The 25,329-nt window shown below is 37.1% G+C and overlaps 4 protein-coding genes and 1 long non-coding RNA gene across 6 annotated transcripts; 2 read left to right on the top strand and 3 right to left on the bottom strand.

Annotated features, from left to right (window-relative positions):
• Positions 1-171: 171 nt before the first annotated feature.
• On the bottom strand, positions 172-25,070 carry LOC117125641 (putative cysteine-rich receptor-like protein kinase 20). Of its 2 annotated transcripts, XM_009138583.3 has the most exons (7): positions 22,712-23,600; positions 22,449-22,583; positions 22,235-22,356; positions 1,177-1,387; positions 862-1,099; positions 628-781; positions 172-543 (listed from the first exon to the last, which is right to left on the bottom strand). In XM_009138583.3, the coding sequence occupies exons 1-7, from the start codon at positions 23,550-23,552 to the stop codon at positions 226-228; spliced, it is 2,019 nt and encodes a 672-aa protein (XP_009136831.1). In that variant the 5' UTR covers positions 23,553-23,600; the 3' UTR covers positions 172-225. The 2 variants fall into 2 exon arrangements, with proteins under 2 accessions (XP_009136831.1, XP_033143677.1); XM_033287786.1 differs by lacking the exons at positions 172-543; positions 628-781; positions 862-1,099; positions 1,177-1,387 and adding exons at positions 15,776-17,582; positions 17,683-18,084; positions 18,174-19,037 and having other exon boundaries at positions 22,712-25,070.
• Positions 2,021-5,586, top strand: LOC117132882. Its single transcript, XM_033288340.1, has 4 exons — positions 2,021-2,837; positions 2,921-3,031; positions 3,126-3,287; positions 3,382-5,586. Exons 1-4 carry the CDS (start codon positions 2,526-2,528, stop codon positions 3,871-3,873), a joined length of 1,077 nt encoding a protein of 358 aa, XP_033144231.1. The 5' UTR covers positions 2,021-2,525; the 3' UTR covers positions 3,874-5,586.
• Positions 6,878-11,297, bottom strand: LOC117132840. The gene is made up of 9 exons (XM_033288155.1): positions 10,950-11,297; positions 10,736-10,819; positions 10,551-10,655; positions 10,371-10,469; positions 9,840-10,289; positions 9,709-9,765; positions 9,558-9,638; positions 9,427-9,483; positions 6,878-9,335 (listed from the first exon to the last, which is right to left on the bottom strand). Exons 1-9 carry the CDS (start codon positions 11,271-11,273, stop codon positions 9,114-9,116), a joined length of 1,479 nt encoding a protein of 492 aa, XP_033144046.1. The 5' UTR covers positions 11,274-11,297; the 3' UTR covers positions 6,878-9,113.
• Positions 13,225-17,375, bottom strand: LOC117132776. Its single transcript, XM_033287777.1, has 16 exons — positions 17,309-17,375; positions 17,163-17,231; positions 17,000-17,074; positions 16,835-16,903; positions 16,618-16,767; positions 16,456-16,527; positions 16,306-16,377; positions 16,105-16,239; positions 15,938-16,006; positions 15,758-15,844; positions 15,321-15,680; positions 14,809-15,237; positions 14,420-14,673; positions 14,251-14,332; positions 13,742-14,126; positions 13,225-13,645 (listed from the first exon to the last, which is right to left on the bottom strand). The coding sequence occupies exons 1-16, from the start codon at positions 17,348-17,350 to the stop codon at positions 13,380-13,382; spliced, it is 2,616 nt and encodes an 871-aa protein (XP_033143668.1). The 5' UTR covers positions 17,351-17,375; the 3' UTR covers positions 13,225-13,379.
• On the top strand, positions 17,294-18,152 carry LOC117133016. The gene is made up of 2 exons (XR_004456831.1): positions 17,294-17,524; positions 17,567-18,152. It is a non-coding gene; the product is annotated as an uncharacterized LOC117133016 (long non-coding RNA).
• Positions 25,071-25,329: the final 259 nt, after the last annotated feature.

Genomic DNA, 25,329 nt, shown 5'->3' with positions numbered 1-25,329 from the left:
CCACACAAGCATGTAAGTTATGCTTAGAACGGACAAACAATATGCCTGGTTGAAGGAAACCAAACTTTACAACAAAGTATCATTTTCTTACTTGCCGGGTACAGAATGTAAATTCAAAATGGAACCAGCTTAGCTTAGACGATTGTTTGTTCATTGTAGATGCGTAATACTTTATTATCCTTGAATCATATATCATAACTTCTACATTGATGTCGTCTTTTGTCTTCAACGGGGAGCTACGCTAGTAATGGAAGCATCATCGACTGAACATAGAGCAGACGTATGCGTAGATGGACCTACTTTCTCTACTTTTTCGTCCCTGCTTCGGAAGAAGAATCCAGGTGGTCGAGGTTCGGCAAGAGCAATCGAACTGGTAGTGAGCATCTGGACTACTGCTGACATAGTTGGACGATCTTCAGCTTCTTCTTGAACGCACAGTAAAGCGATATGAATGCATCTGGTAATTTCGTTTGTTTGATAGTCATCTTGAAAGGACGGATCCACGAGCTTTAACGGCAATCCGTTGCTCCATAGTCTCCAACTCTGTAAAACATATTAATAATTAAAATTTTGGTCACTGTTGAATAAGGCGGCAAAAGTTTCAAAAATATTAAGTTGTAGACTCACGTATGTAACCAAGTTACCAGCACTACCATCCATTTCATAGAGACTACTGTTCTTCTTGCCGCTGATAATCTCAAGAATTAAGACCCCAAAACTGTAGACATCTGATTTCATGGAAAAATGTCCATACATTGCATACTCTGGAGACATGTAACCACTGCCACAATACTTGAATGTTGAGTTAAACGTAAACATATAGCAGCCTACAGAAGCAATAATGGCAAGGCTAAAACTTACTAGGTTCCGACTACTCTTCTAGTATTGGCTTGGGTTTGGTCAATTCCAAAAATTCTCGCCATTCCAAAATCGGCAACTTTTGGGTTCATATCGACATCTAAAAGGATGTTACCTGCTTTAAGGTCACGATGTATGATTGTGAGGCGTGAATCTTGATGAAGATATAGAATTCCTCTAGCAATTCCTCCAACGATCTTGTATCTTTTTGCCCAGTCTAGCTGGTTTTGCATCGTAGAGTCTGCTCTTAAAATAGTCAAAACAAAGAACGGAATGTAATTTGAAAAATATTTTAGGCTAGTATTGAACTCATCTGACCAAAAAGGAAGTAGTCCAGGCTTTTGTTGGGCACAAACTCATAGATGAGTATCTTTTCTTCTCCTTCCAAACAAAACCCAAGCAGCCTTACCAAATTTCGGTGCTGCAGCTTTGCCACAACAACAACTTCGTTTTCGAACTCTCTTTTACCTTGTCCCGATGTATTTGATAGCCTCTTCACCGCAACTTGTACTCCACTAGGAAATGTTCCCTACAAGAGTACATTGTTTTTAAATTAGTAGAACTGGGTGTCAAATTACTCATCATGAAAATAAAATGCTCTAATGCAACTCCGTAAATGTTAGAATTCGTTACACAGTATTTTTAATGAACATCCTGATGCAGCATCAGGATGTGGAGACTGAACTTGAATTCAACCATGCTGCGTTTGGGGCCTTTCGAGAGCACACTGACATAAAGAAGACCAAAGATAATTGTGTAGAACTCAAGTCCATCTTTCCTTCCATGATATCGTCTATATTTACTTCAATTAGGAGATGCAGTCCACCTTTCCTTCCACACCCTCATCGATCGTCCACTTTGCTAGATTCGACTTACTTGAGCTTGGTTGGTTTTATCAACGAACGAATAATCCTAGTTTAGATTTGGGAATTTATCGATTTGTTGGTTTTGTTTTGTCGAAGTAATAAAATATTGTAGACAGAAGGAGACTAAATTAACAAATTTTAAAGTTGAGTAGTTTATCCATTAAAAAGATAATTGAGAAGTTTATTTTAAGATTCATTTTAGTTGAAAATTTTTATTAGTAAAAACATGTAACGTTTCCTTTCGTCAAAACATATCGTTTTCTAACTTTTTTTATTCACATTTGATGATAATTTGTAGAGAAAATGACACAAAGAACACTAAATGAAGTTTTCCTCCCCAAACTAGCACTCAGGATCAGAATTCACAAAAATAGGTTTCATTAAAGGGGCAATTTACCCTTATGCCCCCTTCTTTAACTAATTTAAAAAACAAATTTGAAATCAATTTGTCGCCGTCCTCGTTTCATCGCTTCTTCTTCTCGTCTCTCCGTCGTCGTCGTCGTCGTCTCTCCGTCGTCGTCTCCCCGTCCTTGTCGTCGTCGTCTCTCCGTCGTCGTCGTCGTCGTCGTCTCTCCGTCGTCGTCTTCGCCTCTCCGTTGATCCGTCGTCGTCGTCTCTCCGTTTATTTATCGTCGTCGTCGTTTCTCAATTGATCTGTCGTTTCTACGTCTATTCATCTCATTCTCTCTCTCGTGTGTCTGATTTGATTAAGGTTTGAATCATTTCATTTTGTTATACATTATCTAGGTTTTGTTATATATTATTCATTTGTTGATGATTTGAAGTTGATTTTGTAGAACAATGGAAGTTTTGTGCATCTGTGGACAATGGATCTCAAAAGAATCTCTCCAGTGGGAGTTTCTTGTTGATTTGAAGAGGAATGCATCAATCATTTCCATAGAAGAAGATCTACTGTATGAAGATTTGATGAAGATTGTCTCTGAAGATTTTAGTGTTAAAGAGGAAGAAATCAGTTTGAGTTATGGTTTTTCATTGGATATGAAATGTATTATTGAAAGTTTCCCCCCACTCTCGATAGGTAATACTCGTCAGCTCAGAACTTTCATTTCCAAGACTAGAGCATTTGATGGAACCTGTCGTTTGTGTGTTAAGGTTTGTATGATTTTTTCTTAGACTTTTCAGGATATGCTTCATAACCAAGTATTATGCCTTACAGAACTACTTGACTTATGCAGGTTAGTACTGATCCAGTTAGCTGTAACACTCAAGCTTCTGATACATTTGCTTCTACTGTTCCATTGAATGCCAATCCAGCGATTCTTTCTACTGTGCAGAGTGAAAAACAGGTACATTGTCCTTAATTCCTTTTTTCTGTTTGTGTTTGCATGATATGCTTCATAATCAAGTACTATGCCTTACAGAACTACTTGACTTTTGCAGAGTCTTCTATATGAAGGTGTTTCTACAGTTCCTCTGAATGCTCTTCCGGATTTTAGTACTGATTCAGCTAGCTGTAACATTCAAGCTTCTGATACATTTGCTTCTACTGTTCCATTGAATGCCAATCCAGTGATTCTTCCTACTGTGCAGAGTGAAAAACAGGTACATTGTCCCTAATTCCCTTTTTCTGTTTGTGTTTGCATGATATGCTTCATAATCAAGTATTATGCCTTACAGAACTACTTGACTTTTGCAGAGTTTTCTATATGAAGGTGTTTCTACAGTTCCTCTGAATGCTCTTCCGGATTTTAGCCCTGTCCATATTGGACTTTCACCAAACACGAGAGTAGCTGGCGATATTAAGGTGAATAGCTATTTTAAGACAAAGAGAGAGTTGATGTTGAGGATGAAGAAATGGGCTTTAGAGTGGAAGTTTGAGTACAAGACTGTCTCTTCTAACAAGTCAAGAGTGCTTTTGAGTTGTGTTGATGAAAATTGCACGTGGAGGATGCGTGCTATCAAGCTACCTGTTTCAGATTTTTTCGTTGTTAAAAAGTATGTTCATGAGCATACATGCGATACAACACACAGGAAAGCCAACCACAGACAAGCATCTGCAAAGTTGTTGGGTTCTTTGATTTCCAGCAATTATGGAGAAAAAAGGAAGGTCTCAAACCGAAACAGATCATTGAACAGGTCAGGATGCTGCATGGTGTTCACATCAATTACAAACAAGCTTGGAGAGTGAGAGAAGAAGCTCAGATTTTGGTTAGAGGGACTCCTGAAGACAGCTATTACAATTTGTCTAGGTGGTTGTATAAAATCACAGAAACAAACCCTGGTTCCTTGACTTATCAACATGTTGATGCTGCAGGAAAGTTCAAGTATGCATTTGTGGCTTTTGGTCCATCGATAAGGGGATTTTCATTGATGAGGAGAGTTATTGCAGTAGATGGTACATTTCTGAAGGGAAAATTCAATGGGACTTTATTGGCAGCTTGTGCTCAAGATGGGAATTATCATCTATATCCTCTCGCCTTTGCAGTGGTTGACGCAGAAAACGGCGCCTCTTGGAAATGGTTCTTTAGAGGTTTGAGCCAGAAGATCCCGGACGCTTCGGATCTTGTTTTTGTATCAGACAGGGCTAACTCCATTTCTTCAGCGTTGGAGGATGTATATCCCTTATCTCACCATGGAATTTGCAGGATCCATCTGCTCCGCAACATCACTCCTACATATGCGAAGACTGGGTTGCTACCTCTGGTGGAAAGCGCTGCTGATGCCTATACGTGTCACGAGTTCTGGTTAATCTTCAAGGACATAAAGGATAAATGTCCTGAATTGGCTAAGTATCTGGAAGAGTCTGATTTTAGGAAGTGGGCACGAAGCTATGCGCCTGCGAACAGGTATAATATCATGACTACCAACATTGCAGAGTCTCTCAATTCTATGTTGAAGATGCCTCGTGAGTTGCCCATTATCTCTCTCCTTGAAACTATCAGATTGACGATGACCACTTGGTTTTTTGAGCGACGCGAAGCGGCTGCGAAACATAAGCACCTGGTTACTCCAAAAGTTGTTCAGAAATTGGTATCTAGGTTAGGGGCCGCAATGTTGTTGAATGTGTATCAAGTTGATCGAAGCGAGTTTGAGGTGAAGAATGAAACAATGAAGTTTGTTGTTGACTTGGAGAAGCGGCATTGCACATGTAATGTTTTCGACATTGACAAGATCCCCTGCATCCATGCCATCGCTGCTGCTAAGCATATCAAGAGAGATGAAAACCGTTTTGTTGATGCTTCTCACTTGACAGAAACGTGGGCTAAAGCTTATGCTGAAAGCATACATCCTGGTGGAGAGTTGTCAACGTCCACCTATCCAGAGAATATTGATGAACTGTCTTGCCCACCTCCAGCTACCAAAAAGAAAAGTGGACGCCCTCCTACAAAGAGAAAGAGATCCGTTGGCGAGTTTGGGGTTCCTGGATCTAAATCTCAGTCCCACAAGTGCAGCAGATGTGGCACAGGAGGGCACAACAAGATCACATGCCAGAGGCCTATAGGATGAAGTTCTACATTTTTACATTTTTATCGATTATTATTTGGATGTTTGGCTATTTGATGGTTACATGATATGCACAAGACCATATACATTTTTTCTTTTGGAACCCTATCCTGAATAAGTATGATTTCTTACAACTTTTGTAATATACAACATTATCTTTTGATCTCATTTCAATTTTTAGTTTAAACTTCTTTGCTAGAAAAAAACACAGTAATATTCAACTATTCTGGAATCCCATCCAACTTTTGTAACATCCAACTTTTGTAATATACAATGTATTATACTATAAATTGTATGGGTAAATTCAATTATGTGGAAGCAACTAACAGATGATTCTCCTCAGCCTAGCGGCTAAACCACGAAACCTATGATACCGAAACATTTGATCGACCCGGGTTCGACTCTCCTACGAGTAATGGGTGATTTTTTTTTTTTTGTTCAAACATATATCTCAGGAATCACATTTGTCGCAATCGGAAGCCCATCCTGAACTATCAAAGATCTTTCCAATGTATTATACTATAAATTGTATGGGTAAATTCAATTATGTGGAAGCAACTAACAGATGATTCTCCTCAGCCTAGCGGCTAAACCACGAAACCTATGATACCGAAACATTTGATCGACCCGGGTTCGACTCTCCTACGAGTAATGGGTGATTTTTTTTTTTTTGTTCAAACATATATCTCAGGAATCACATTTGTCGCAATCGGAAGCCCATCCTGAACTATCAAAGATCTTTCCAATGTATTATACTATAAATTGTATGGGTAAATTCAATTATGTGGAAGCAACTAACAGATGATTCTCCTCAGCCTAGCGGCTAAACCACGAAACCTATGATACCGAAACATTTGATCGACCCGGGTTCGACTCTCCTACGAGTAATGGGTGATTTTTTTTTTTTTGTTCAAACATATATCTCAGGAATCGAAGAGTCTCTTCCAAACGACATCATGTAACTCAGTAACCGAAGAGTTTCTTTTCGTCAAGATTGGGTGTTATATGATTGGTTATTTCAGTAACTGACTTCAATAATCGAAGAGTTCCACAATAATCAAGAGTTTATTTTAACTGACTTCAATAATCGAAGAGTTCCTTTTTGTTCTATAAATATAAGGGACGATATCAGACCTTTTATTCACTCACTTCATTTCGCTTGATATATCCTTTTGCAATACAAGTTAGTTTTCGATTTTTCTCATTTTCCATTCAATTCATGAACTTTTTTCTATTTCTATTTTATCGTAACATCTTAGTTTCGATTTTGTTGCAGGACAAAGTTTCAATGGAAGGAAGTTCAAAGAAGATGATGAAGCGTCCCATAGAGGAGGTTTACGGATGTGATGCCGCCGAAGGTTTCAAGAAGGGGAAGAAGGAAACTGTGGAACATTACAGGGCTCTTCTTCGTTTGTCCAACGAATACAGGCTATCTGAGAATGATTGGAATCTTGCATCCAGCAAAGCAAATTCAATTGCTGTCCAAATCGAGTTGCTTGAAGATATTATCAAAGCTGATGGAAAATTTGATTTAACTGCTGAGTTGGAGAAACTCAAAGAAGAGCACTCGGAAGCGGAAGGAATGCTTGCTGATGTGAAGGTCAAAGTCCCTGATTGGGATAAACTTGGCGAAAGTTGGCTCCATCATGAGTAATTTCATGTTATCGTCTTCTCTTTTTATGTTTTTAAGGACCACATTATGTTTGATTTTCAGTTTTTATTTTAAATGAATAAGCACTTTTGTTTCTCTTGTGTTGTTTCTTCAATTAACAACCTAAATAAAAAACTTGTTCAATGTTTTTCACTATTTTGTAATGGTTTGGCCTAGTGTTCTTATAACTTGGTTATCTGATTTGCTTATTTGTTTTTGGAAAGCCATCCTGAATACATAAAATGATATCCAGATTATATAAATCTATCGTCTGTGAATAAATGAGTTCACATTTACTCTGTTATCGAATATCCAACGTAGCCTAGTGGCAAGCCCTTCTACTCTTAGTGTACCCTTATCACACAATAAGTCGTGTTCGATCCCCGTTGTGTATACTCACATTTTTTTTTGTTTTTAATTAAATATTCAAACGTTATTTTCGTTTTATTGTAGCTTTTGGCAAGTATAAGACCCTTGGTACAACGGCTGCACACTTGGATTAATCTATCGAGAGTTCACGAGTTCAATCAACATCAGATCACATTCTTTTTCATTTTTTTTTTGTAAACTTTAAAGGAATTTGTTTTTGGAAAGCTATCCTGAATACTTAAAATGATATCCAGATCATATAAATCTATCGTCTGTGAATAAATAAGTTCACATTTACTCTGATATCGAATATCCACCATAGCCTAGTGGCAAGCCCTTCTACTCTTAGTGTACCCTTATCACACAATAAGCCGTGTTCGATTCCCGTTGTGTATATTTTCACTTTTTTCTGTTTTTAATTAAATATTCAAAAGTTACAAGTTATTATCGTTTTATTATATCTTTTGGCAAGTATAACACCCTTGGCACAGCGGCTGCACACTTTGATTCATCTTTCGAGAGTTCACGAGTTCAATCAACATCGGATCACTTTCTTTTTCATTTTTTTTGTAAACTTTAAAGGAATATGCTAGGCTTTGGTGCATTTTGCTTTCTCACTCTTTTTCTGGAAACCCATCCTAAAAGTACCATAAGCATTTGACAATTCATCAATACATCCTAAAAATTTTTCAATAACAATCTAAATGAAAAAAACGTTAGGGATAATTCATTACAAACTTAAACTTAAACGTTAGGGATAATTAATATCAAAGTAGAAAAACAGTGTAGAAAACAGAACAAATATGACATTTTCACTTCCTTTGACCTTCCTGGAAATCTTTATCCATAAACTGGTCGAAGATCTCACAACATAGCTTGCTTCGTAAGTCCATCGCAGTTTCATCATTTATATTAGCCATGCTCTTCAATCCCAGTGACCTGCATTCCAGCATCTTCACAACAAAAATACCACAGTTGTATGGAAATTTTGTCTTTGGAAGCCCTTCTGCAAACTTAACTTCAAATGGACTGATATCTTCGAAATTAACCTCTTCACCAAGAAGTTCCATCTTTATGGCACTAATCAACACTGTCATAAATACCCAAAATTATACAATAAATCAATCACCAACAGACAACAAAATGAATATGTAAAAATGCATCACAATCACAAGCAGCAAGTGACAAACTTTTATTTTCTAAATTAGCTAATATTTTTACCTGCCAGTTCTTGGATTTGATTAAGAGCACGTTTGATATTTGCTTTTGGAAGACCACAATGGAAGAGTGTGATTGTGTTGTCCATCAATTGTATCTCCACCCCAATATAGTGACAGCTCAACTTATCTTCAATGACACCATATATAACATCAACATCTTCCAGCCATACCTTCTTTGGATGTATTAAACCTTTCACAAGTTCGCCTACACAGCCCTCCAATAACTTTTTTTTTTCTTATGTGGCTTCCTGACAGATTCATAAGCGTACCCAACCTCTTCTAAGAATTTGACTGGTACAAAGCATGCTGGTGGAAGATTGTTGTTGCGGAACCAAGCACCTTGCTCAACCCTCTTACAATTTAGCATTTCAAATGCAACATTTATGTGCTGCCAATGTAACAATATAGTTAGAAACTTCATATAGAACTGCTATAACATGGACATCTAGCATAGCTCAACTCAACCTCTTCCTAAACATATCACACAATCAAATAGAAGACAGAACAGAGTGTTGATTACCTCTTTGTTGAGATTGTTTTCTGCATCGTCCATTTTTTGAAAGAACTCTTTTTCAATTTCTTTTCCATTGATATAAAACGGTCTGTAGTTGATAAAATTAACTAGTATCAATCGAAACTTTTACAAAATAAATTAGGAATATTTATGCGAGGACAAAAAGTTGCTTACACACGATATATGCCCCGTAGATCCATCCAGTGTGTAAGCCTTGAAAACCGAGGAAATTCAGGTGTCACAAATGGATCAATTGGAAGGATTACCTCAGGTGTTACAGGTATAGGAGGGTTTCTAGGTCGTATTGGCCTCTTCTCTTCTCGCTGTAGAAAAGGAAGCAAATCTACTGGCTGAGCATTTGCTTTCTTCTTCTTACCAACATGTGGCTTCCCCTTTAATTAAAAATAAAGACAAAAATTCAGGATCGTTTTTATCTTTATACTTGAATGCCTTCCTAATATGAAGTAAAAATATTTTTTATACCTTTTTTGCATGATCGTCTTGACTTGGTTTCACACTCTTACCCTGCTTTACTTCTATCTGTGAAACAAAACCGATATATCAAACTATTGACCTGAACTTCAATTCAAGTGGATCTTATTCATTTTTATTACCTCTTTTGCCATTTTCCCAACACCATCTTCTGATGGACCAGCTGCTTCATTTTTCTTACAAGCGACAGCCTTCGCCTTCCCCTTTTTGAATGACAAAAATTCAGATACATTTATATCTTAATTCCTAGTATGATGTATAAATATTTCATACCTTTTTATCACCATCTCCTTCACTTGGATTCACACTCTGCGTCTGCTCTTCTTCCATCTGAAAATCAATACCGAGATATTAAACAAATGACATTATTTTTCAATTCAAGTGATCCAAGGCATTTGTTTTACCTTTTTTGTCATCTCCCAAACACCATCTACCCATTTTCTTGGTTTTCGCATCTCAGAATGGTGGAAGTAAATTTGTTCTTTAGAATTGTTCAAAGAGACAAAACACGAGCCATCAAACAAAATGACTTTAACTTTTCCAGCGCACCAGGCACCATTGTCGAACGCCTCCACGTCCTGCATTAGCTCATAACTTTTCTTCGCTCCAGATCTCTCAGGTGGTGGTTGAGGACGTATTCTGTCAATTGATACACGTGTCTCAACACTCCTTTTCCTCTTCTTTTCGTCCAGAGACGGGACGAAGTACTCAACTTTCACCATCTCAACCCCATCAACCAAATATGTTGCCAACACATTTCCTGGATACCATTTATGACAAGTATTGTCATCTTGTGATGAAATCTCCACATTTGCTCCGATCTCAAAGGGATTTTGAACTCTGCTTTCTACATCCTGTGATGGTTTAGATTCAAGGATATCCAGTCATTTTGATAGTTGCTGAGTATTTATTAAAGGTTTTAATGAAAGTAATACCTTATTTTGCTCTGTTAAAAGATTTCTGCGAGCTCGGGTATTTGGCTGTGTGTCGGAAATGTTTGGTGAAATGATCTCATTCATAAGCTCGTGAGTCTCCTGAATTCAGGAATGGTTGAATGAACACGTACAAGGGCTTCCAAAAATTACTTGAAAAGTCCAATTTTTTAAAGAAGGTACCTGCTGCGTCTGAATTGGAGTAAGGACTGGAGTCTCAATATTCTGTTGAGCTATTGGAGAACCAGGTGTCTCTTTCGTGATCTCATTCATAGGCTCTCGTGTATCCTGATGTCAGGAATGGGATTATGAACACGTACCAAATTCATAATTTTATAAATACCAACAGTTTTCAAAATTATACTTGCCTCATTGTTAAGTTGTTCATCTGCTTGATCTGCATTGGCTTCACCTTGTCTGGAAGCCGTCTCATGAAATGGAGTTGTGTCAGTCTGTGCAAGTACAACAAAAATTAGGAAGGCAAGCCTAAATATGTATAACATCTTCCAAAATTACTTGACAACTCAAAACTGAATCAAGAACTAGATAAACATTAATTTTAATTTCCGAAAAAAAAGTTACCTCATTGTTTGGAGTTTCATATGAAGTAACTCTTTGTAGTTTCTCTAGGTTTGTCACACGTTCTTTAATCTGTTTCCTGTCTTTTTCAATCAAACACAAACGATCGTTCATGATCCTTAAATTATCTCCCACCATCTCGCTGATTCTGTTGATCTTTGATTCCAAAGACTCCTCCTGATACGAAGTAGAAGCTTGACTCATCCCTCCATTCCCAAACAGTAAAGATGCTCTTCTTATTTCTTCATTAGCACCGTATAGGTCTACTGACATGTTTCGCCAATCTCTAATTTTAAACTTATAACCTCTCTTGGATAAATCGGCCATGTCATCCAGATCTTTATTAGCTTCGTCTCCATGCAAACATCATCTTCTGGATCATTAGAAATAGGAGGTAGGATGCATGTGACCTTAAGCTGAAACCATAAAAATAATTAGCTTTTAAATGGAGAATCATAAGGCAAAACAGAAACAAGAAAAAAATAATGTAAAAACTTACATGATCTTTGATTTCAATTAGGAGAACATCTATCAGCTGTGGAGAAGCTATTTGAAGGTACTTCTCACACAAAAATATTGGGGTAGACGGTTGAACGCTCAGAATAGGAACAACTTGACTGAATGCATACTGTAGCAAAGGTACTGACTCAAGTATCCATATAAGAAATGCCATAGGGAACCCTTGCAAATCATAATTGTTTTTGTCGAGGCTTTTGTCGACAGCTCTCTGAAGTGATTTTAACAGCAAATTATAAGCTGTTCTCCCCCATGGGTATGTCATCAAGACATCCATATCCTGCGCTATTTTCACATAATCCAAAGTAAAAGTTGTGCCACCGTCGAGAAGGCTCTTCTGTAGTAGTATGCTCTCAATCAGGAGGAGCATTGCAAGGCAGAATCTCTCATCAGAAGCATCTTCTCTTGTGTTTCTGAGCTGCTTCTCCACGTCCTTTACTGTATGAGTACGCCCTTTTAGGAAGTCCCACTTAAATTTCTCGGTTCCCTCTCGTGGTTCTCTTGCTTCACCACTACATTTCAAACCAGTCACCATGTGGAATTCTCTTATAGAGAACCTCATTGGCTGAGCACCAAAATGGAACCATGCTTCGTGTCTCTTCACTGTCTTGATGCTTTTGGTGAGAACTGCGTGCACTATCTTAGCTGATAATTTCAAAGACCTCTCTCCAAGCTTGATCACCGGTCCCAAAAACGTCCCTCTTATTCTGTTGAACTCATCATTTCCTAGAATTTCCTTAACAGTTTTGATATAAGCAACTATCGAGTGTTGGTTTATCGATATCGTCTTCTCTGGCTCTGATCCAATCGGATACCTCAGCTCAGGCAGTGCTAGTCTTAATGGTAATGGATCTCCCATCTTGTTTCTATCCTGCGTAAACAAGAAAAATTTTATTTGTCTAAATTAATTAAAATCCAATTTTCAGGAAGGGTTTCCTGAAAAAATACAAATCCTTCCCGAAGTCTATACACATGCTTTCACATGAACTAGAATTCTACGAATCATATTAGGTTAAAACGAGCAAGTCTATACACAAGCAAAAACCAGGAGACCAATCTCTCAGAAAGAAAACACACATAAGGTTGAATCTGCAACATACCTTCAAGAGATAGAGCTCTAGAAATGGTTTTTCTCGGAGAATAGAGAGAGCTCGCGTAAAAGATCGAGAGAGAGAGAGTTCTGGAGATGGGTTTTCGTCGGAGATCGAGAGATATGGAGATGAGAGAGAGATTCGAGAGGCGGAGACGAGTGAGATTCGAGAAGTTTGAAACGGCGAGAGTGTTGAGACGGCAAGAGTTTTGTTTTTTTTCAATCGAAATGTATTGTTTTGGAAACCTATCCTATATTAATTGGGTTAAGTATGCTTATGTAATATTCTTTAACAGATGATTCTCCTCAGACCAGCGGTTAAACCAAGGCTTTTTATAACTCAAAAGTCTCTCTATCCCCGGGTTCGATATGTGGTGGATTCAAAATCTATTTTAATTCTTTTTTGTGTTACAGTTTGGAGTTAAATAAAATTAAATGTAATCCATAACAGATGATTCTTCTTGGCCTAGTGGCTAAACTCCCACACTATCCAAATACGCAGACTCTCTCCCTCTGGGTTCGATCCTTTGTGGTTCTAAATTTTTGTTGTCTGTAAACATCACAATTTTAAGCTTACCATATACATGTCCAATCCTTAGTATATAATCTCATTTCATTCTTTTTTACATTTGAAACACTTAACTTTTTTTCTGGAAACCCATCCAGAAACAATATTTTAACCTTCCAAGATATATGATACCCAAATAAAATACTTGATATCCTTCCAATCTTTCTTATGTAACCAGACGCCAACAACATAACAAAATAAACAGTCATAACTAAAACCGAGTCTTAACTAAAACAAAAAATGTTTTCATGCATCATTCTCATTTCCCAAAGCTCTCATCCACAAATTGGTTGAAGATCTCACAAGACAAGGTTCTCCTTAGCTCCAATGCATTGTCATCATTAATCTTTGTCATGTCTCCTATCTTCAATGACTGGCACTCCAGAATCTTGACAAGAAATATCCCACAGTTGAAAGGATGTTTTGTCTTGGGTAAACCTTGTGCCTGCTCAATCTCAAATGGAATCATCTTCACCTTATCTACCTCATCACCAGAAGATTCCACCAGCAGATTAGAAATCAACACTGTCATATTTAAAAATCAATATCAAGATAGAATCAGTTGAATATTTCAAACCAAGAAACAGATGAATACATCAAATACAGATTGTTTATACATACCTGCCAACTTTTTCACTTGAGGAATATCAATGCTGTTGCTTTCCTTTTGAAAACAATCATATACTGTGATTCTTTTCTTCTTCAAATGAATTTCCATCCCAATCCAGACATTGCTTTTTTTTCCAAGAGTAATCCCATACACAACATCAACATCTTCTCCCCATGTCTTCTCTGGATATACCTTCCCTCTCACAGTATCTTTAAATAAATCGTTGAAAATCTTTTTACCTTTGACCTTTTCTTTCTTGTAAGCCAAATCATCAGAGAGCAAGCAATGCAAGAACTCCATAGGTAGGAAGCACGCCTTTGGAATCTTGTAGTTGTGGAACCAAGCAGCATTCTCATTTCTTCTGCAATTTAGCATTGCAAAGGCTCCATCAATGTGCTGCAAAAAAAAAGGCAAACATTATCTAATTTGTTACTATATAATTTCCTGAAACTAAACAAATCCTTCCTGAATTTTTTTTTAAAAAAAAAGCTCAAGGCAAGAACATATGTAAACAAATTACCTCTTTCTTAAGGTCCTTTTTTGCATTTTCCATGCTTTGAAAGAAAGATTTCCTTATCTTATTATCATTGATTGATAGGGACCTGCAGTCGATTAAAGATTCAAAGGAATTACCAAACCTCTTATACATAAATATAAGAATATATAGACAAGGACAGAAACATGCTTACGTTTCATGCATGCCGGGCTTTAATGTCATCCAATTTTGAAGCCTTGAAAGCTTATGTTCCGCAGGAGTTGAAAACGGATCAACTGCAGGTATAATCTCAGGTATTACAGTTAAAGCCGGATTTCTGTCAGACTTGAATGGAGTTTTTGTGTCTCTAGATCGTTTAGGCACCCTCTCGCTCCTTCTTAGGAAAACATTATCCATTCCTGAATTTTGTGATGAGGCAGCAGCTTTCCTTTTCTTATCAGGCTTCACCTTTAATCAAACAATAGACACCAAGCAAAATATTATCAAATTTGTTGCAATCGGAATTTCTGGAAACCATTCCTGAAACTAAAATGTATGTATATCAAACAATTCACGTGAAGTATAATTCTAGTTATGATTTACCTTATCTGCCATCTTCCAGACTCCATCTTTCCATTCTCTATGAATTCGCAAATCTGAATGTTTGAATAGAATAGTTTCCATAGAAGTATAGAGACACACCGAGTATGTGTTATCACCAAGTACCATGCTAATTTGTCCGCTGCTCCAGCCATTGTTGTAGAAGGCTTCTACCTTATCCATCATCTCAAAGGATTTTTGGTCACTAGTTGGTGTTGCAGGACGTATTTTGTCAGCCGTGATAGTATCCTGAAGTTTCTGAAGTCTATGTTGGTCTGTGAAGAGTGTCGTGTACTCAACTGTCAGCTCCTCTAGTCCTTCACACAGTTTAAGATCAACAACCTTTCCTGGATACCATATTTCGTCATCAGTAGACAAAATTTCAACCTCTGCGCCTATTTGAAAGTGAGCTAGAAGCCTGCTTACTTCAACCTATTAAAAATGAAGATTCAGTAACATCAGCGGTTTTAAATTGTTAGAATAATAATTAAAGATCAAATATACTCGATGCATACCTCGTTTTTTTCTGAAAAATCTATAGCACTTGTCTGAAGATGCTCTGTTTGCTGAGTAATAGGCGGCATCTTCGAAACATATGTGGAAACTAGCTCAGTAGTAGGTTCTGTAGTATCCTTGAGATTTTCTTCTGCTTGATTCTGCTCTGATGGTGTCTCATCGGATTGATCTCCCTCACTTGTCTGAAGGTGCTGTGTTTGCGGAGTAAGAGGCTGTGTCTTCGAAACATCTGTGGAAACTAGCTCAGTAGTAGGTTCTGTAGTATCCTTGAGATATTCTTCCGCTTGATTCTTTCTGCTTGATTGTGAATGCTCTCCTTCACTTGTAGAAAAATATTGGGTCGCAGTTTCTGTCTCACTCTATAAGACAAAAGTAAATGGTAAGAGTTAGTTGAATAGAAAAATATTACCTAAACATTTTAAATATTTCTTCTTACCAAAGCATTCTTATTTTCTTCAATAACTAGTGCAATTAGTGAAGACAATGGAGAGGAAGGTCTGTAATGCACAGCATGTGTATCCTCCTGTAATAACAGTAAAATAAAAGAGGTAGTTATGAAGAAGTTTCTACAATTTAAAATTCAAGTTGTACTTATGAAAGACATTTCTATGCTTACCTTTTTATTGTTTGCTGAAATGATCTCAGTCAATGGCTGTGTAGCCTCATACGTTTCCTCTGTTACCGTCTGCAAAAAAAACAAAAAAAAGTCAGGTAGGGGATCAAAAACACGTACAAAAGCTTTCAAACATTACTTGAAATCTCCAAGATTTTTTGAACATTTACCTGCTGTTTCTGAATTGGAGTAAAAACTTGAGCCTCAATACTCTTTGGAGATATTGGAGAAGAAGGTGTCTCATTCATTTCCAGTGTTTCTTTTTGCAAAACTTGAGTCTGAGCAGCAGGTGACTCAATCACAATCTGCAAAAAATATCAGGAAAGGCCATCATGAATACATTCAATTATAATTTCTAGAGTAAATATTACCTCATCATCTGGTTTTCCTTCTCCTTGATTAGTTTTGGGTGGCGTTTCATCAGTAGAGGTTTGTGTTTCCCTCTGCCAAAAATTAGAAAGGTCTATATATGTAAATCACCCAAAACTAATTGTAAACTCCAACTGTCATTGAGCATATACCTCTTTTGTCAGATTAGGAGTAAAAACTTGAGTATCAAGGGCAGGCGTGTCATCCGATGGCTCTCTCTCAATCTGTAAAAATTATCACGAAGTCAATCCAGAGTACGTTCTAAAGCTTCCAAACATTAACTTAAAAATCCAAGATTTTTTTTGACCATGTACCTGCTGAGTCTGACTTGGAGTATAAACGGGAGTTTCAATACTCTTTGGAGCTATTGGAGAAGAAGGTGTCTCATTCATTTCTACTGTTTCTTTCTGCAAAACTTGACTCTGACTAGCAGGTGACTCACTTGTTAATTTCTCTCTCACAATCTGCAAAAAAATATCAGGAATGGCCATCATGAATACATTCAACTATAATTTCTAGAATAAATATTACCTCATCATCTGGTTTTCCATCTTGATTAGGATTGGATGGCCTCTCACCGGTAGACGTTTCTGTTTCTTTCTGTCAAAAATCAGAAAAGCCTTTATATGTAAAAAAAAATCACCCAAAACTAATTTGTAAACTCCAACTGTGAAAACAATATCATTGAGCATATACCTCTTTTGTCAGATTAGGAGAGAATACTTGAGTATCAAGGGCAGGAGTTTCATCATCTGATTCATTCATTGTGTCCTGCAAAAATCAAGAATGCATTCTAGAATATGTACAAAAGCTTCCAAATATTACTTCAAAACTCAACAATATTTTATTGGTTACATACCTCATTTGTCAAATTAGGCTGTTGAGACATTGGAGATAAAGGCGTCTCACTCGATGATTGCGTGTAATCCTGCAAAAATCAGGAAGGCATTCAGGATTTTGTACAAGAATTTCCAAATATTTTCTTAAAAATTTTTGAGCATATACCTCATTTTGTTGAGACTTTGGAGATGCAGCTGATTCAATCATTGTCTCCTGCAAAAATCAGGAATGCATTCAAGAAGTACAAAAGCTTTCCAAATATTACTTCAAAACTCAACAATATTTATTGGTTACATACCTCATGTGTCAAATTAGGCTGTTGAGACATTGGAGATAAAGGTGTCTCACTCGATGGTTGCGTGTGAGACATTGGAGATAAAGGTGTCCCACTGGATGGTTGCGTGTGAGACATTGGAGATAAAGGTGTCCCACTGGATCGCTGTTTGTCAAATATTAGGAAGGCATTCAAGAATATGTACAAGATCTTCCAAAAAATACTTGAAAATGCAAATGTAAAAGAAGATGTTTTGAGAATTTACCTTTTGTGTCACGTTAGTGGGAAAAACATTGCTGTTTCCTTCCAACTCTGACACACGAGCTCTAAGATGTATGTTTTCTTCTTCCAGTAATGACATTCGATCCTTCATGCTCTTCAGATTCTCCTCCATTACCGTGATGATCCTGTTCACTTTTTCATTTACTGAATCCTCATCAATCGGAGTAGAAGCTTGGCCAGTCTCCTTATTTGCCATCATTTGAATAAGAGCATCCAATGTGTCAAATGTGTCTACACACCTATTTTCCCAGTCATCGGCTGTAATCTTGTACCCTTTCTTTGTTACATCTTTCACTGTTTCCAACTCGTCACTATATTTGTCTTCAATGGAGATATCATCTTCTGGATCATGAGGAATAGAAGGTAGTATGCAATGGACCTTCAGCTGAGAATATTTCAAAAAAAGACCAATGAGAAACATATTAAAAAGAAGAAGCCAAATAAACTGAGAAACATATACTTGGAAAAGCTTACCTTTGTATCAGCTTCAACCTGTAAAACCCTATCAAGTGATGGATTCTCTATCTCAGTGTATTTTTCACACAAGTAAGTCGGCCCAGGAACCTCAACTGTTGGTACACACTTACTGAACTTATTCCTTAGCAAAGGAATCGACTCTAGTATCCAAAGAAGGAATACTAGAGGATAACCTTGCAACTCAAATTTGGATTTATTCTCCAAATGATTCGCGACAGCGTTTTGAATTGACTTCAGGAGCACAATGTAAGCCTCTTTTCCCCATGGATATGTCATATCCTGTGCATTTTTCGCATATTCCAAAGGAAAACTCCCTCCTTTGCTCTTCCGCAATAATATGCTCTCTACCAGGATGAGCATTGCGAGGCATATTCTCTCCTCAGAAGCATCTTCTCTTGTGTTTCTGAGCTGGTCCACCACGTCACTTAACTTATGACTACGCCCCTTTAGCAATTCCCAATTAAATCTCTCGGTTTCCCTTCGTGGTCCTTCTAATGCACCACTACATTTCAAGCCTGTCATCATATGAAATTCTCTTATAGAGAACCTCATTGGCTGCGCACCGAAATGGAACCAGGCTTCATTCTCCTTGACAGAAACGATGCTTCTAGTGAGAATGGCGTAGACTATCTTTGCTGATAACTTCAATCCTCTCTCACTGAGCTTCATTACAGGTCCCAGAAATGATCCTCGGACTCTTATCATCTCATCTGGTTTTAGGATGCTTTTGACAATAGAGATATAATCTGAACCAGAGTATTGGTTGATTGCTGACTTTTCTTTTGGCTGTGAACCAATAGGATACTTCAGCTCTGGCAGTGCTAGTTTTAGAGGTACTGAATCTCCCATCTTGTTTCTATCCTGCGTAAACAAGGAAAAAAAAAATTTCAAACTTTTCTGGAAGGCTTTCCTGAAATAACACAAATACAAAACAACACAAAAGTCTTCATTTGCTTCGCTTGTTAATAAGAACGAGTAACACACAAATCAAAATCAAAACGCAAGCTTCCCAAATTTTAATTCAAAAACCCTAATTTTAAAAAGTTACCGATTTTGAGAGTAGAGAGTGTGACGCTGATGATTAGATAGCCGGAGAAGATGATTATCGAGCCGGAGAAGATGATTAGCGAGCCGGAGAAGACGATTAGCGAGCCGGAGAAGATGATTCCCGAGCCGGAGACTTCGATTCCCGAGTCGGAGAAGATGATTCCCGAGCCGGAGACGACGATTCCCGAGTCGGAGAAGATGATTCCCGAGCCGGAGACGACGATTCCCGAGTCGGAGACGACAGTGCCGGTGAGGGTTTGAAGATTCCCGAGAGGAGACGACACGATTCGCGATCGAATGAAATGAAATGTTTTTTTTTTCTATTCTTATAACAAAGGGTATAAAGGTAAATTACCCCTTTAATGAAACCTATTTTTGTGACTTCTGATCCTGAGTGCTAGTTTGGGGAGGAAAACTTCAAAAGGTGCTATTATTGACAATTGCCCTAATTTGTACGGAGAGGAATGACATTAAAAAAAAAAAATTGGAAGATGTATTCGTTGAAAATATAAGTGAGGTTGGAAGCTTTTCCTAAAGACCGTGTAAAGAACTCATGTTTTAATAACACTATAACTAAGTGATTTTTTCGTGTTTATGAATGGATATACATATTTATAAAATAACTAAATTATAATTAATTTACATTTTATGTTTGTTTGTTTATAAGCAATGTTTTTAAACCCGACCCGGACACTGAACCGGATGACTTACCGGGTCGCTGGGTCACTGGATCGACCGCGGGTGAACCGCGGGTTAATACATGAATTAATTTTATTATATAATAATATATTAGTTATGAAAATAAATATATAAAAACAAAAGTTTTATATTTTCTTAATGTTTTTTAAAACATAAAATAATAGTTTCGATCGATATGTATATACTATGTTTAAAAAGTATTTAACAAATACTTAACTTTAGTTTTTATATTTTTATTTTCATTTGACATGTAAAATATAAAAAAATAGTTTAGACTATTTAAAATTTTCTGTAACAAAGTAAGAGTTATGACATCTAAAAAAATCAAAATATAAAACTCACAAATATTTAAATATATAACACCAAATCACATCAACTAATTTTGGTTTTGGGGCTGTTTGTTTCACCATTTGTCATCTCCATCCAAATGATTCATTTGTATGATCTATTCAAATGATCCATTCAGATTTTTGTGATTGTTTGTTTGTTCATCCACATGGCTCATCTAGATGAATCATCTAAATGGATTTTATGTTTGTTTTTTTATTTTCATTTCCATTCAAATGAGTTTAGTAAACAAATCACCAAAATACCATTGTATTGGTTTAATCATATGTTTGATATTAATTTTAACTATATTACATTTAATTATTGAGTTTAATATATTTACATTAGAATTATTTCAAAATTAACGTTCCTTTTTCCGGTTTGGGCGGAAAAAAAAAGATTTTGGTTTTAGCGAGAAAGCACATTTTTCGGTTATGGCGGAAAAACAAAATTTTTCGGTTCTGGCGGGAAAACGAGATTTTTTTGTTTGGCGAGAAAACACGTTTTTTGCGGTTTTGGCGGAAAAGGACGTTTTTGGTGGGAAAACGTGTTTTTTTGCGGTTTTGAAGGGAAACACGTTTTTGCGGTTTTCGCGGGAAAACAAAATTTTTCGGTTTTGGCGAGAAAACGAGATCTTTCGTTATTGGTGGGAAAACGCGTTTTGCGGTTTTGGCGGAAAAATATATTTTTGCGGTTTTGGCGGGAAACGCGTTTTTGCGGTTTTAGCGGGAAAACGCGTTTTTTGCGGTTTTGGCGGGAAAACGCGTTTTTGCCGTTTTAGCAGAAAAACACATTTTTACGGTTTTGGCGGAAAAACACGTTTTTGCGGTTTTGGCAGGGAAACACGTTTTTGCGGTTTTAGCGGGAAAACACGTTTTTGCGGTTTTAGCGGAAAAACACGTTTTTGCGGTTTTGGCGGGGAAACACGTTTTTGCGGTTTTGGCGGGAAAATACGTTTTTGGGAGGAAAACGCGTTTTTGCGGTTTTGGCGGGGAAACACGTTTTTGGCGGAAAAACGCGTTTTTGCAGTTTTGGCCGGAAAACGAGATTTTTCGGTTTTGGTGGGAAAACGAGATTTTTCGGTTTTAACGGGAAAACTCGTTTTTTGTTTTGGTGGAAAAATACGTTTTTTGCAGTTTTGACGGGAAAACGTGTTTTTGCAATTTTGGCGGGAAATTGCGTTTTTGGGGTTTTGGCGTGAAAAAATAGTTTTTAGGTTTTCGTGGAAAAACGTGTTTTTGTAGTTTTGTCAGTTTTCGTATGTGACAAAAATGATATTATGTTTAGGTTTGTAATCTGTGAATTACATTAGGGGCATAATAGACATTATACCATTTTGAATGAACCATCTCCATTCAAATGATCCAAATTGGTTCAGCTGAATGGACTTTAAAATTAAGCCTAAATTTCCAAAAGTCATCCAGATGATCCATCTAAATGAGTTGCACTTTTAGTGTCTAAACAAACAAAACTCTCATCTTCATCCAAATGACTCATTCAAATGGAGAAACAAACAGGCCCTTTCTCTATCATCGTTCACTTCATTTTTTTTAGGTGGCATAGTGAAAAATCTTCATCAAAATCTAAAAATTACAAATATAAAACTGAAAAGGGAAAACTTAACCTTTTTTTTGTCAGCACCTAACTTTTTAATTGAAAACTTAGAATATAAAACATAATCTAAAAACTAAAAAAGGAATAAAAGTTATTTATTGGTTCAACCGGAGGTTCAACCGGTATCGGGTTCCGGGGTTTAGTGGGATTTTGCGGGTTTTTACGGGTTTTTGCGGGTTTTTAAATATTGGGTTTTTCATAAAACCCAAACCAAATTTTTTCTGGGTCACTGGGTTTACCGGTTCAACCGCGGGTCCGGGTCGGGTTTCAAAACACTGTTTATAAGTTTAAAATTATTTTATAGTTTTTATACATAAACGTAGCATATTAATATATATGGAGAAATACGTAAGCAATGGATTAATTAATACCTTATAGACTTGGCCAAAACCACCTTGGCCGAGTTTGTTTTCTTGGGAAAACTTATCGGTTGCTGCCTCGATTGCTTTAAAATCAAACTGAAGTGAGCCTGCAGTTGCGATATCGTCGCCATCTGTAGAAACAACTTAATTAAGGAAAAGGACACACAAGGATATTCATTAGAACTGAGAAAATAGCTTATCGCTGGACTAGTGGAGCCTTTACCAGCTAGTGGTTCAGTTTCATAAGCTGTCGTTTTTCTCTTTGCCCGAAAAATTAAAACAGCTACGAGAAGCAGAAAAATAACAGTGGTTGGAACAACAACAGCGATGACTATGACAGTGGAGTTTCCGCTTTCTCCTGTATTGACATGGGAAGAAGTGTTGTTTTAGCAAATTTTAAATGTCTTATAAAAAAAAAAAAATGTCTTATAAAAGAAAACTTGCAGCTAAAACATGTAATTAAAGGAATAGAAAGAATGTTCAGACCCGGCCGTGGTGAAGGAATTGAAATTGGCGGTGGTGGAGGAGGAGCTGAATTGAGCTGAGGTTGAGGTGTTCGATCGGCGGCGGCTTCATTGTAAAACAGGTAAAGCTCGAACCTCGAAAAACAGCTCGGCACCATAACTCTTCCCCCGATTCTGTCAGTGGGCAACTGATTGATGATCCGGCTTAGACAGTCCAAACAGTCTTGGTTCGTCAGATCAGGAGTGCACTGAACCAGTCCGTGCAAAGTCTGAAAATCAGTGAAAGCATTTACAGTATCGAACTTCCGAGAACTGTTGGATGCCACGGTGGCTGCTTGGTTCATCGTGGACAAGACCAATTCTGTGAACCGAACTAGGTTCGATGTAATACTCTGGGTGTTTTCCATGCTAAATTCTCCATTGGCGTTCAGGGTCGAGAGTATATTCCCGTTAGAGTATCTGAGCATACACTCTTCGTAATAGAGCGTCACCTCTCTCGCGTTCGGACACTGAGTAAAGGTTTCGTTGACGGCAAAGGCGACGCATCTACGGCAAACTTCCGGCGTGACATCTCCGCGGCAGAGGTAAAGTCCGGTGACTCTGTCGGGAGGTTGCCCGACGGTGGCGTTCTGGAATCCGGTGGCGTAGGAAGCGTTGGGAGAAGAGAGAGAAGACAAAAGGGTTCTGAGATTGGCCAAGTAAGTGCTGTTTCTTGAGAAAGTTGTGGTATTAGGACAGATACGGTATACGTAAGTAGGATTTTGAGCACAGGCTCTGAAGCTAGTGAGAAAGGATAAAAGGAAAAGGAAGACGAAAGTGGAAGAAGACATAACTGGAGTTTCTTGATTTGTGTTTTTCATCATGTGAATATCTATATGATATACTCCCTCCGTTTCAATATACTTGATGTTTTAGAGAAGTTTTGTTGTTTCATAATAGATGAAGTTTGCACAAATCTATGTAATTTTAACTTTATTAAAAACTGTGTAACCAATTGGATTTTTTTAGTTTTTATTTATAATTAAATAAACTAATTTTATATTATAATTTAGTGATGATTTTGATAAAAAGTAGTTTTTCTTAATATTTGTGCATTTGAGTAAAACATCAAGTAATAAGAAACAGAGGGAGTAATGTAAAATGTCTACTTCACCGTCAACGTCAACCAACGTCAACGTCAAGCGATTATTATAGGTCAAATAATACAATTTTGATATTCTAGTCAAATACTTAACTTTTCTAAATTTTACAATCCGATATTGAATAGTCTTGGAAAATTAGCATCAAAGGACTTGTCATCGATTTAGAGTAGTCTAATTAGTAATTAAGGATACCGAAAGGAGCGGGCATGAAACGGAGCTTTAGCTGTGCAGAAAATCCTAGAGTGAAAACGATTTGAGTCTTTATTTCAATCCAAAATATTATTACTTTTTAGCGTATTTGTCATAAATTTTCTTTAATGGGCATCGATACAGACACATTAGAGATAAACCTTTCATGTATCAGCAGTATGGATCCATTCTAAAACCTTGAACTAATTGCTTATCAAAAGAAACTTTAGACTAAAATTCTATTAACGTTCATTTGTCGAAAATACTAAAAGATTTAGTGTCTTAGATACAAACTGGTTGATCATTCTGTTGGGCGTACTACACGCATGTTTCCAAAGAAAATAAGAGCATTATATCACTTATGTCTCAGGCACGAAATAACTGAATAGTAGAATTGGTTGACGATCCTTAGGGCATAATTAACGGGAGTCCTTGGTGGATTTCTTAGATGGTTGGTTCCACTTTTCTTGTAAAAACCGATCCTAAAAGGCATGAATTAAGAAATGATTGTGGAGGGTTTTTTGTACTGTTCGCGGACCCCACCGACATATGTGGTCTACAATTGGTTCGTTTTTTATTTTTTTTTTAATTTTTTTTTCAGACAAAAATTTTTTTTTGCCTAAAAACCCATGAACGGTTTTACCAATAATGATGGTTTTAGAGCATCTGATTAAAAACCCATTTGGGGTGCTTATTTTTTTTATTTTTTTTCTCTGATTAAAAAAAAATTAAAAAAACTCACCAGTCGCAGACCGCCACGTATCAATCGGACCCGCAAACAGTACAAACAACCCACATAATTCGACGCTTATCTGGAAGCATCAAGCATCGGCTGTTACTTTTTGGGTGGAGCCCACCGACTATTAAACTATTTTTTTCTAAGCACTCTCTTCCTAAGCTATCCCGTTAAAAATGCTCTTAGATCTCTTGTCCATTCCCGTTCTTGTAAGCAGTCAGAGCCAAAATCAATCATAGGTTCCTTTCACTCTTTATTGAGGTTTAATTATATAAAGCCCATTGTTGGCTAGTGAAAAGGGGGTTTGGGGGTAAAATTAGGATTCTGCGCCATCCACCTCCACATACAAATTATATACATACACGCAGGAATGGCTACTTCCTACTTAATTCAACAAGACCGGTTACTGTGTAACTAAAACTAATTAATCAAAATTTATGAAACAAGCAATAAGACTTGGTCAGGGTGACAACAGAGCCATCAACTGTCATCAAAGTCAACTTGAGAAAATTCAATGACGATCTTTCAGTTTTGTACAGCACAAAGAGATTGAAATCAAAGTTGAAAATCCAT

This window comes from Brassica rapa, chromosome A01 (genome assembly GCF_000309985.2).
Source record: "Brassica rapa cultivar Chiifu-401-42 chromosome A01, CAAS_Brap_v3.01, whole genome shotgun sequence".
Taxonomy (NCBI): domain Eukaryota; kingdom Viridiplantae; phylum Streptophyta; class Magnoliopsida; order Brassicales; family Brassicaceae; genus Brassica; species Brassica rapa.
The sequence above is the reverse complement of the archived record's forward strand: the minus strand, read 5'-3'. Positions and strand labels throughout refer to the sequence as shown.

Bases quoted from the DNA above. Each gene is read 5' to 3' on its own strand.
- LOC117132882 (XM_033288340.1), top strand. From the start codon at position 2,526: ATGGAAGTTTTGTGCATCTGTGGACAATGGATCTCAAAAGAATCTCTC. The intron at 2,838-2,920 runs GTTTGTATGATT...TGACTTATGCAG, and splicing joins CCTGTCGTTTGTGTGTTAAG to GTTAGTACTGATCCAGTTAG. The intron at 3,288-3,381 runs GTACATTGTCCC...TGACTTTTGCAG, and splicing joins CTGTGCAGAGTGAAAAACAG to AGTTTTCTATATGAAGGTGT.
- LOC117132840 (XM_033288155.1), bottom strand. From the start codon at position 11,273: ATGGCCGATTTATCCAAGAGAGGTTATAAGTTTAAAATTAGAGATTGG. The intron at 10,290-10,370 runs GTATTACTTTCA...AAACCATCACAG, and splicing joins TTTTAACAGAGCAAAATAAG to GATGTAGAAAGCAGAGTTCA. The intron at 9,484-9,557 runs GTAATAAAAATG...TTTGTTTCACAG, and splicing joins TTGGGAAAATGGCAAAAGAG to ATAGAAGTAAAGCAGGGTAA.
- LOC117132776 (XM_033287777.1), bottom strand. From the start codon at position 17,350: ATGATTGAATCAGCTGCATCTCCAAAGTCTCAACAAAATGAG. The intron at 16,378-16,455 runs GTATATGCTCAA...AATTTTTGGCAG, and splicing joins CTCCTAATCTGACAAAAGAG to AGGGAAACACAAACCTCTAC. The intron at 14,333-14,419 runs GTAAGCATGTTT...AATCGACTGCAG, and splicing joins AAGCCCGGCATGCATGAAAC to GTCCCTATCAATCAATGATA.
- LOC117125641 (XM_033287786.1), bottom strand. From the start codon at position 23,552: ATGATGAAAAACACAAATCAAGAAACTCCAGTTATGTCTTCTTCCACT. The intron at 22,357-22,448 runs GTAAAGGCTCCA...TTGTTTCTACAG, and splicing joins TGAAACTGAACCACTAGCTG to ATGGCGACGATATCGCAACT. The intron at 17,583-17,682 runs GTAAATTCTCAA...TTTGACAAACAG, and splicing joins CCACTAACGTGACACAAAAG to CGATCCAGTGGGACACCTTT.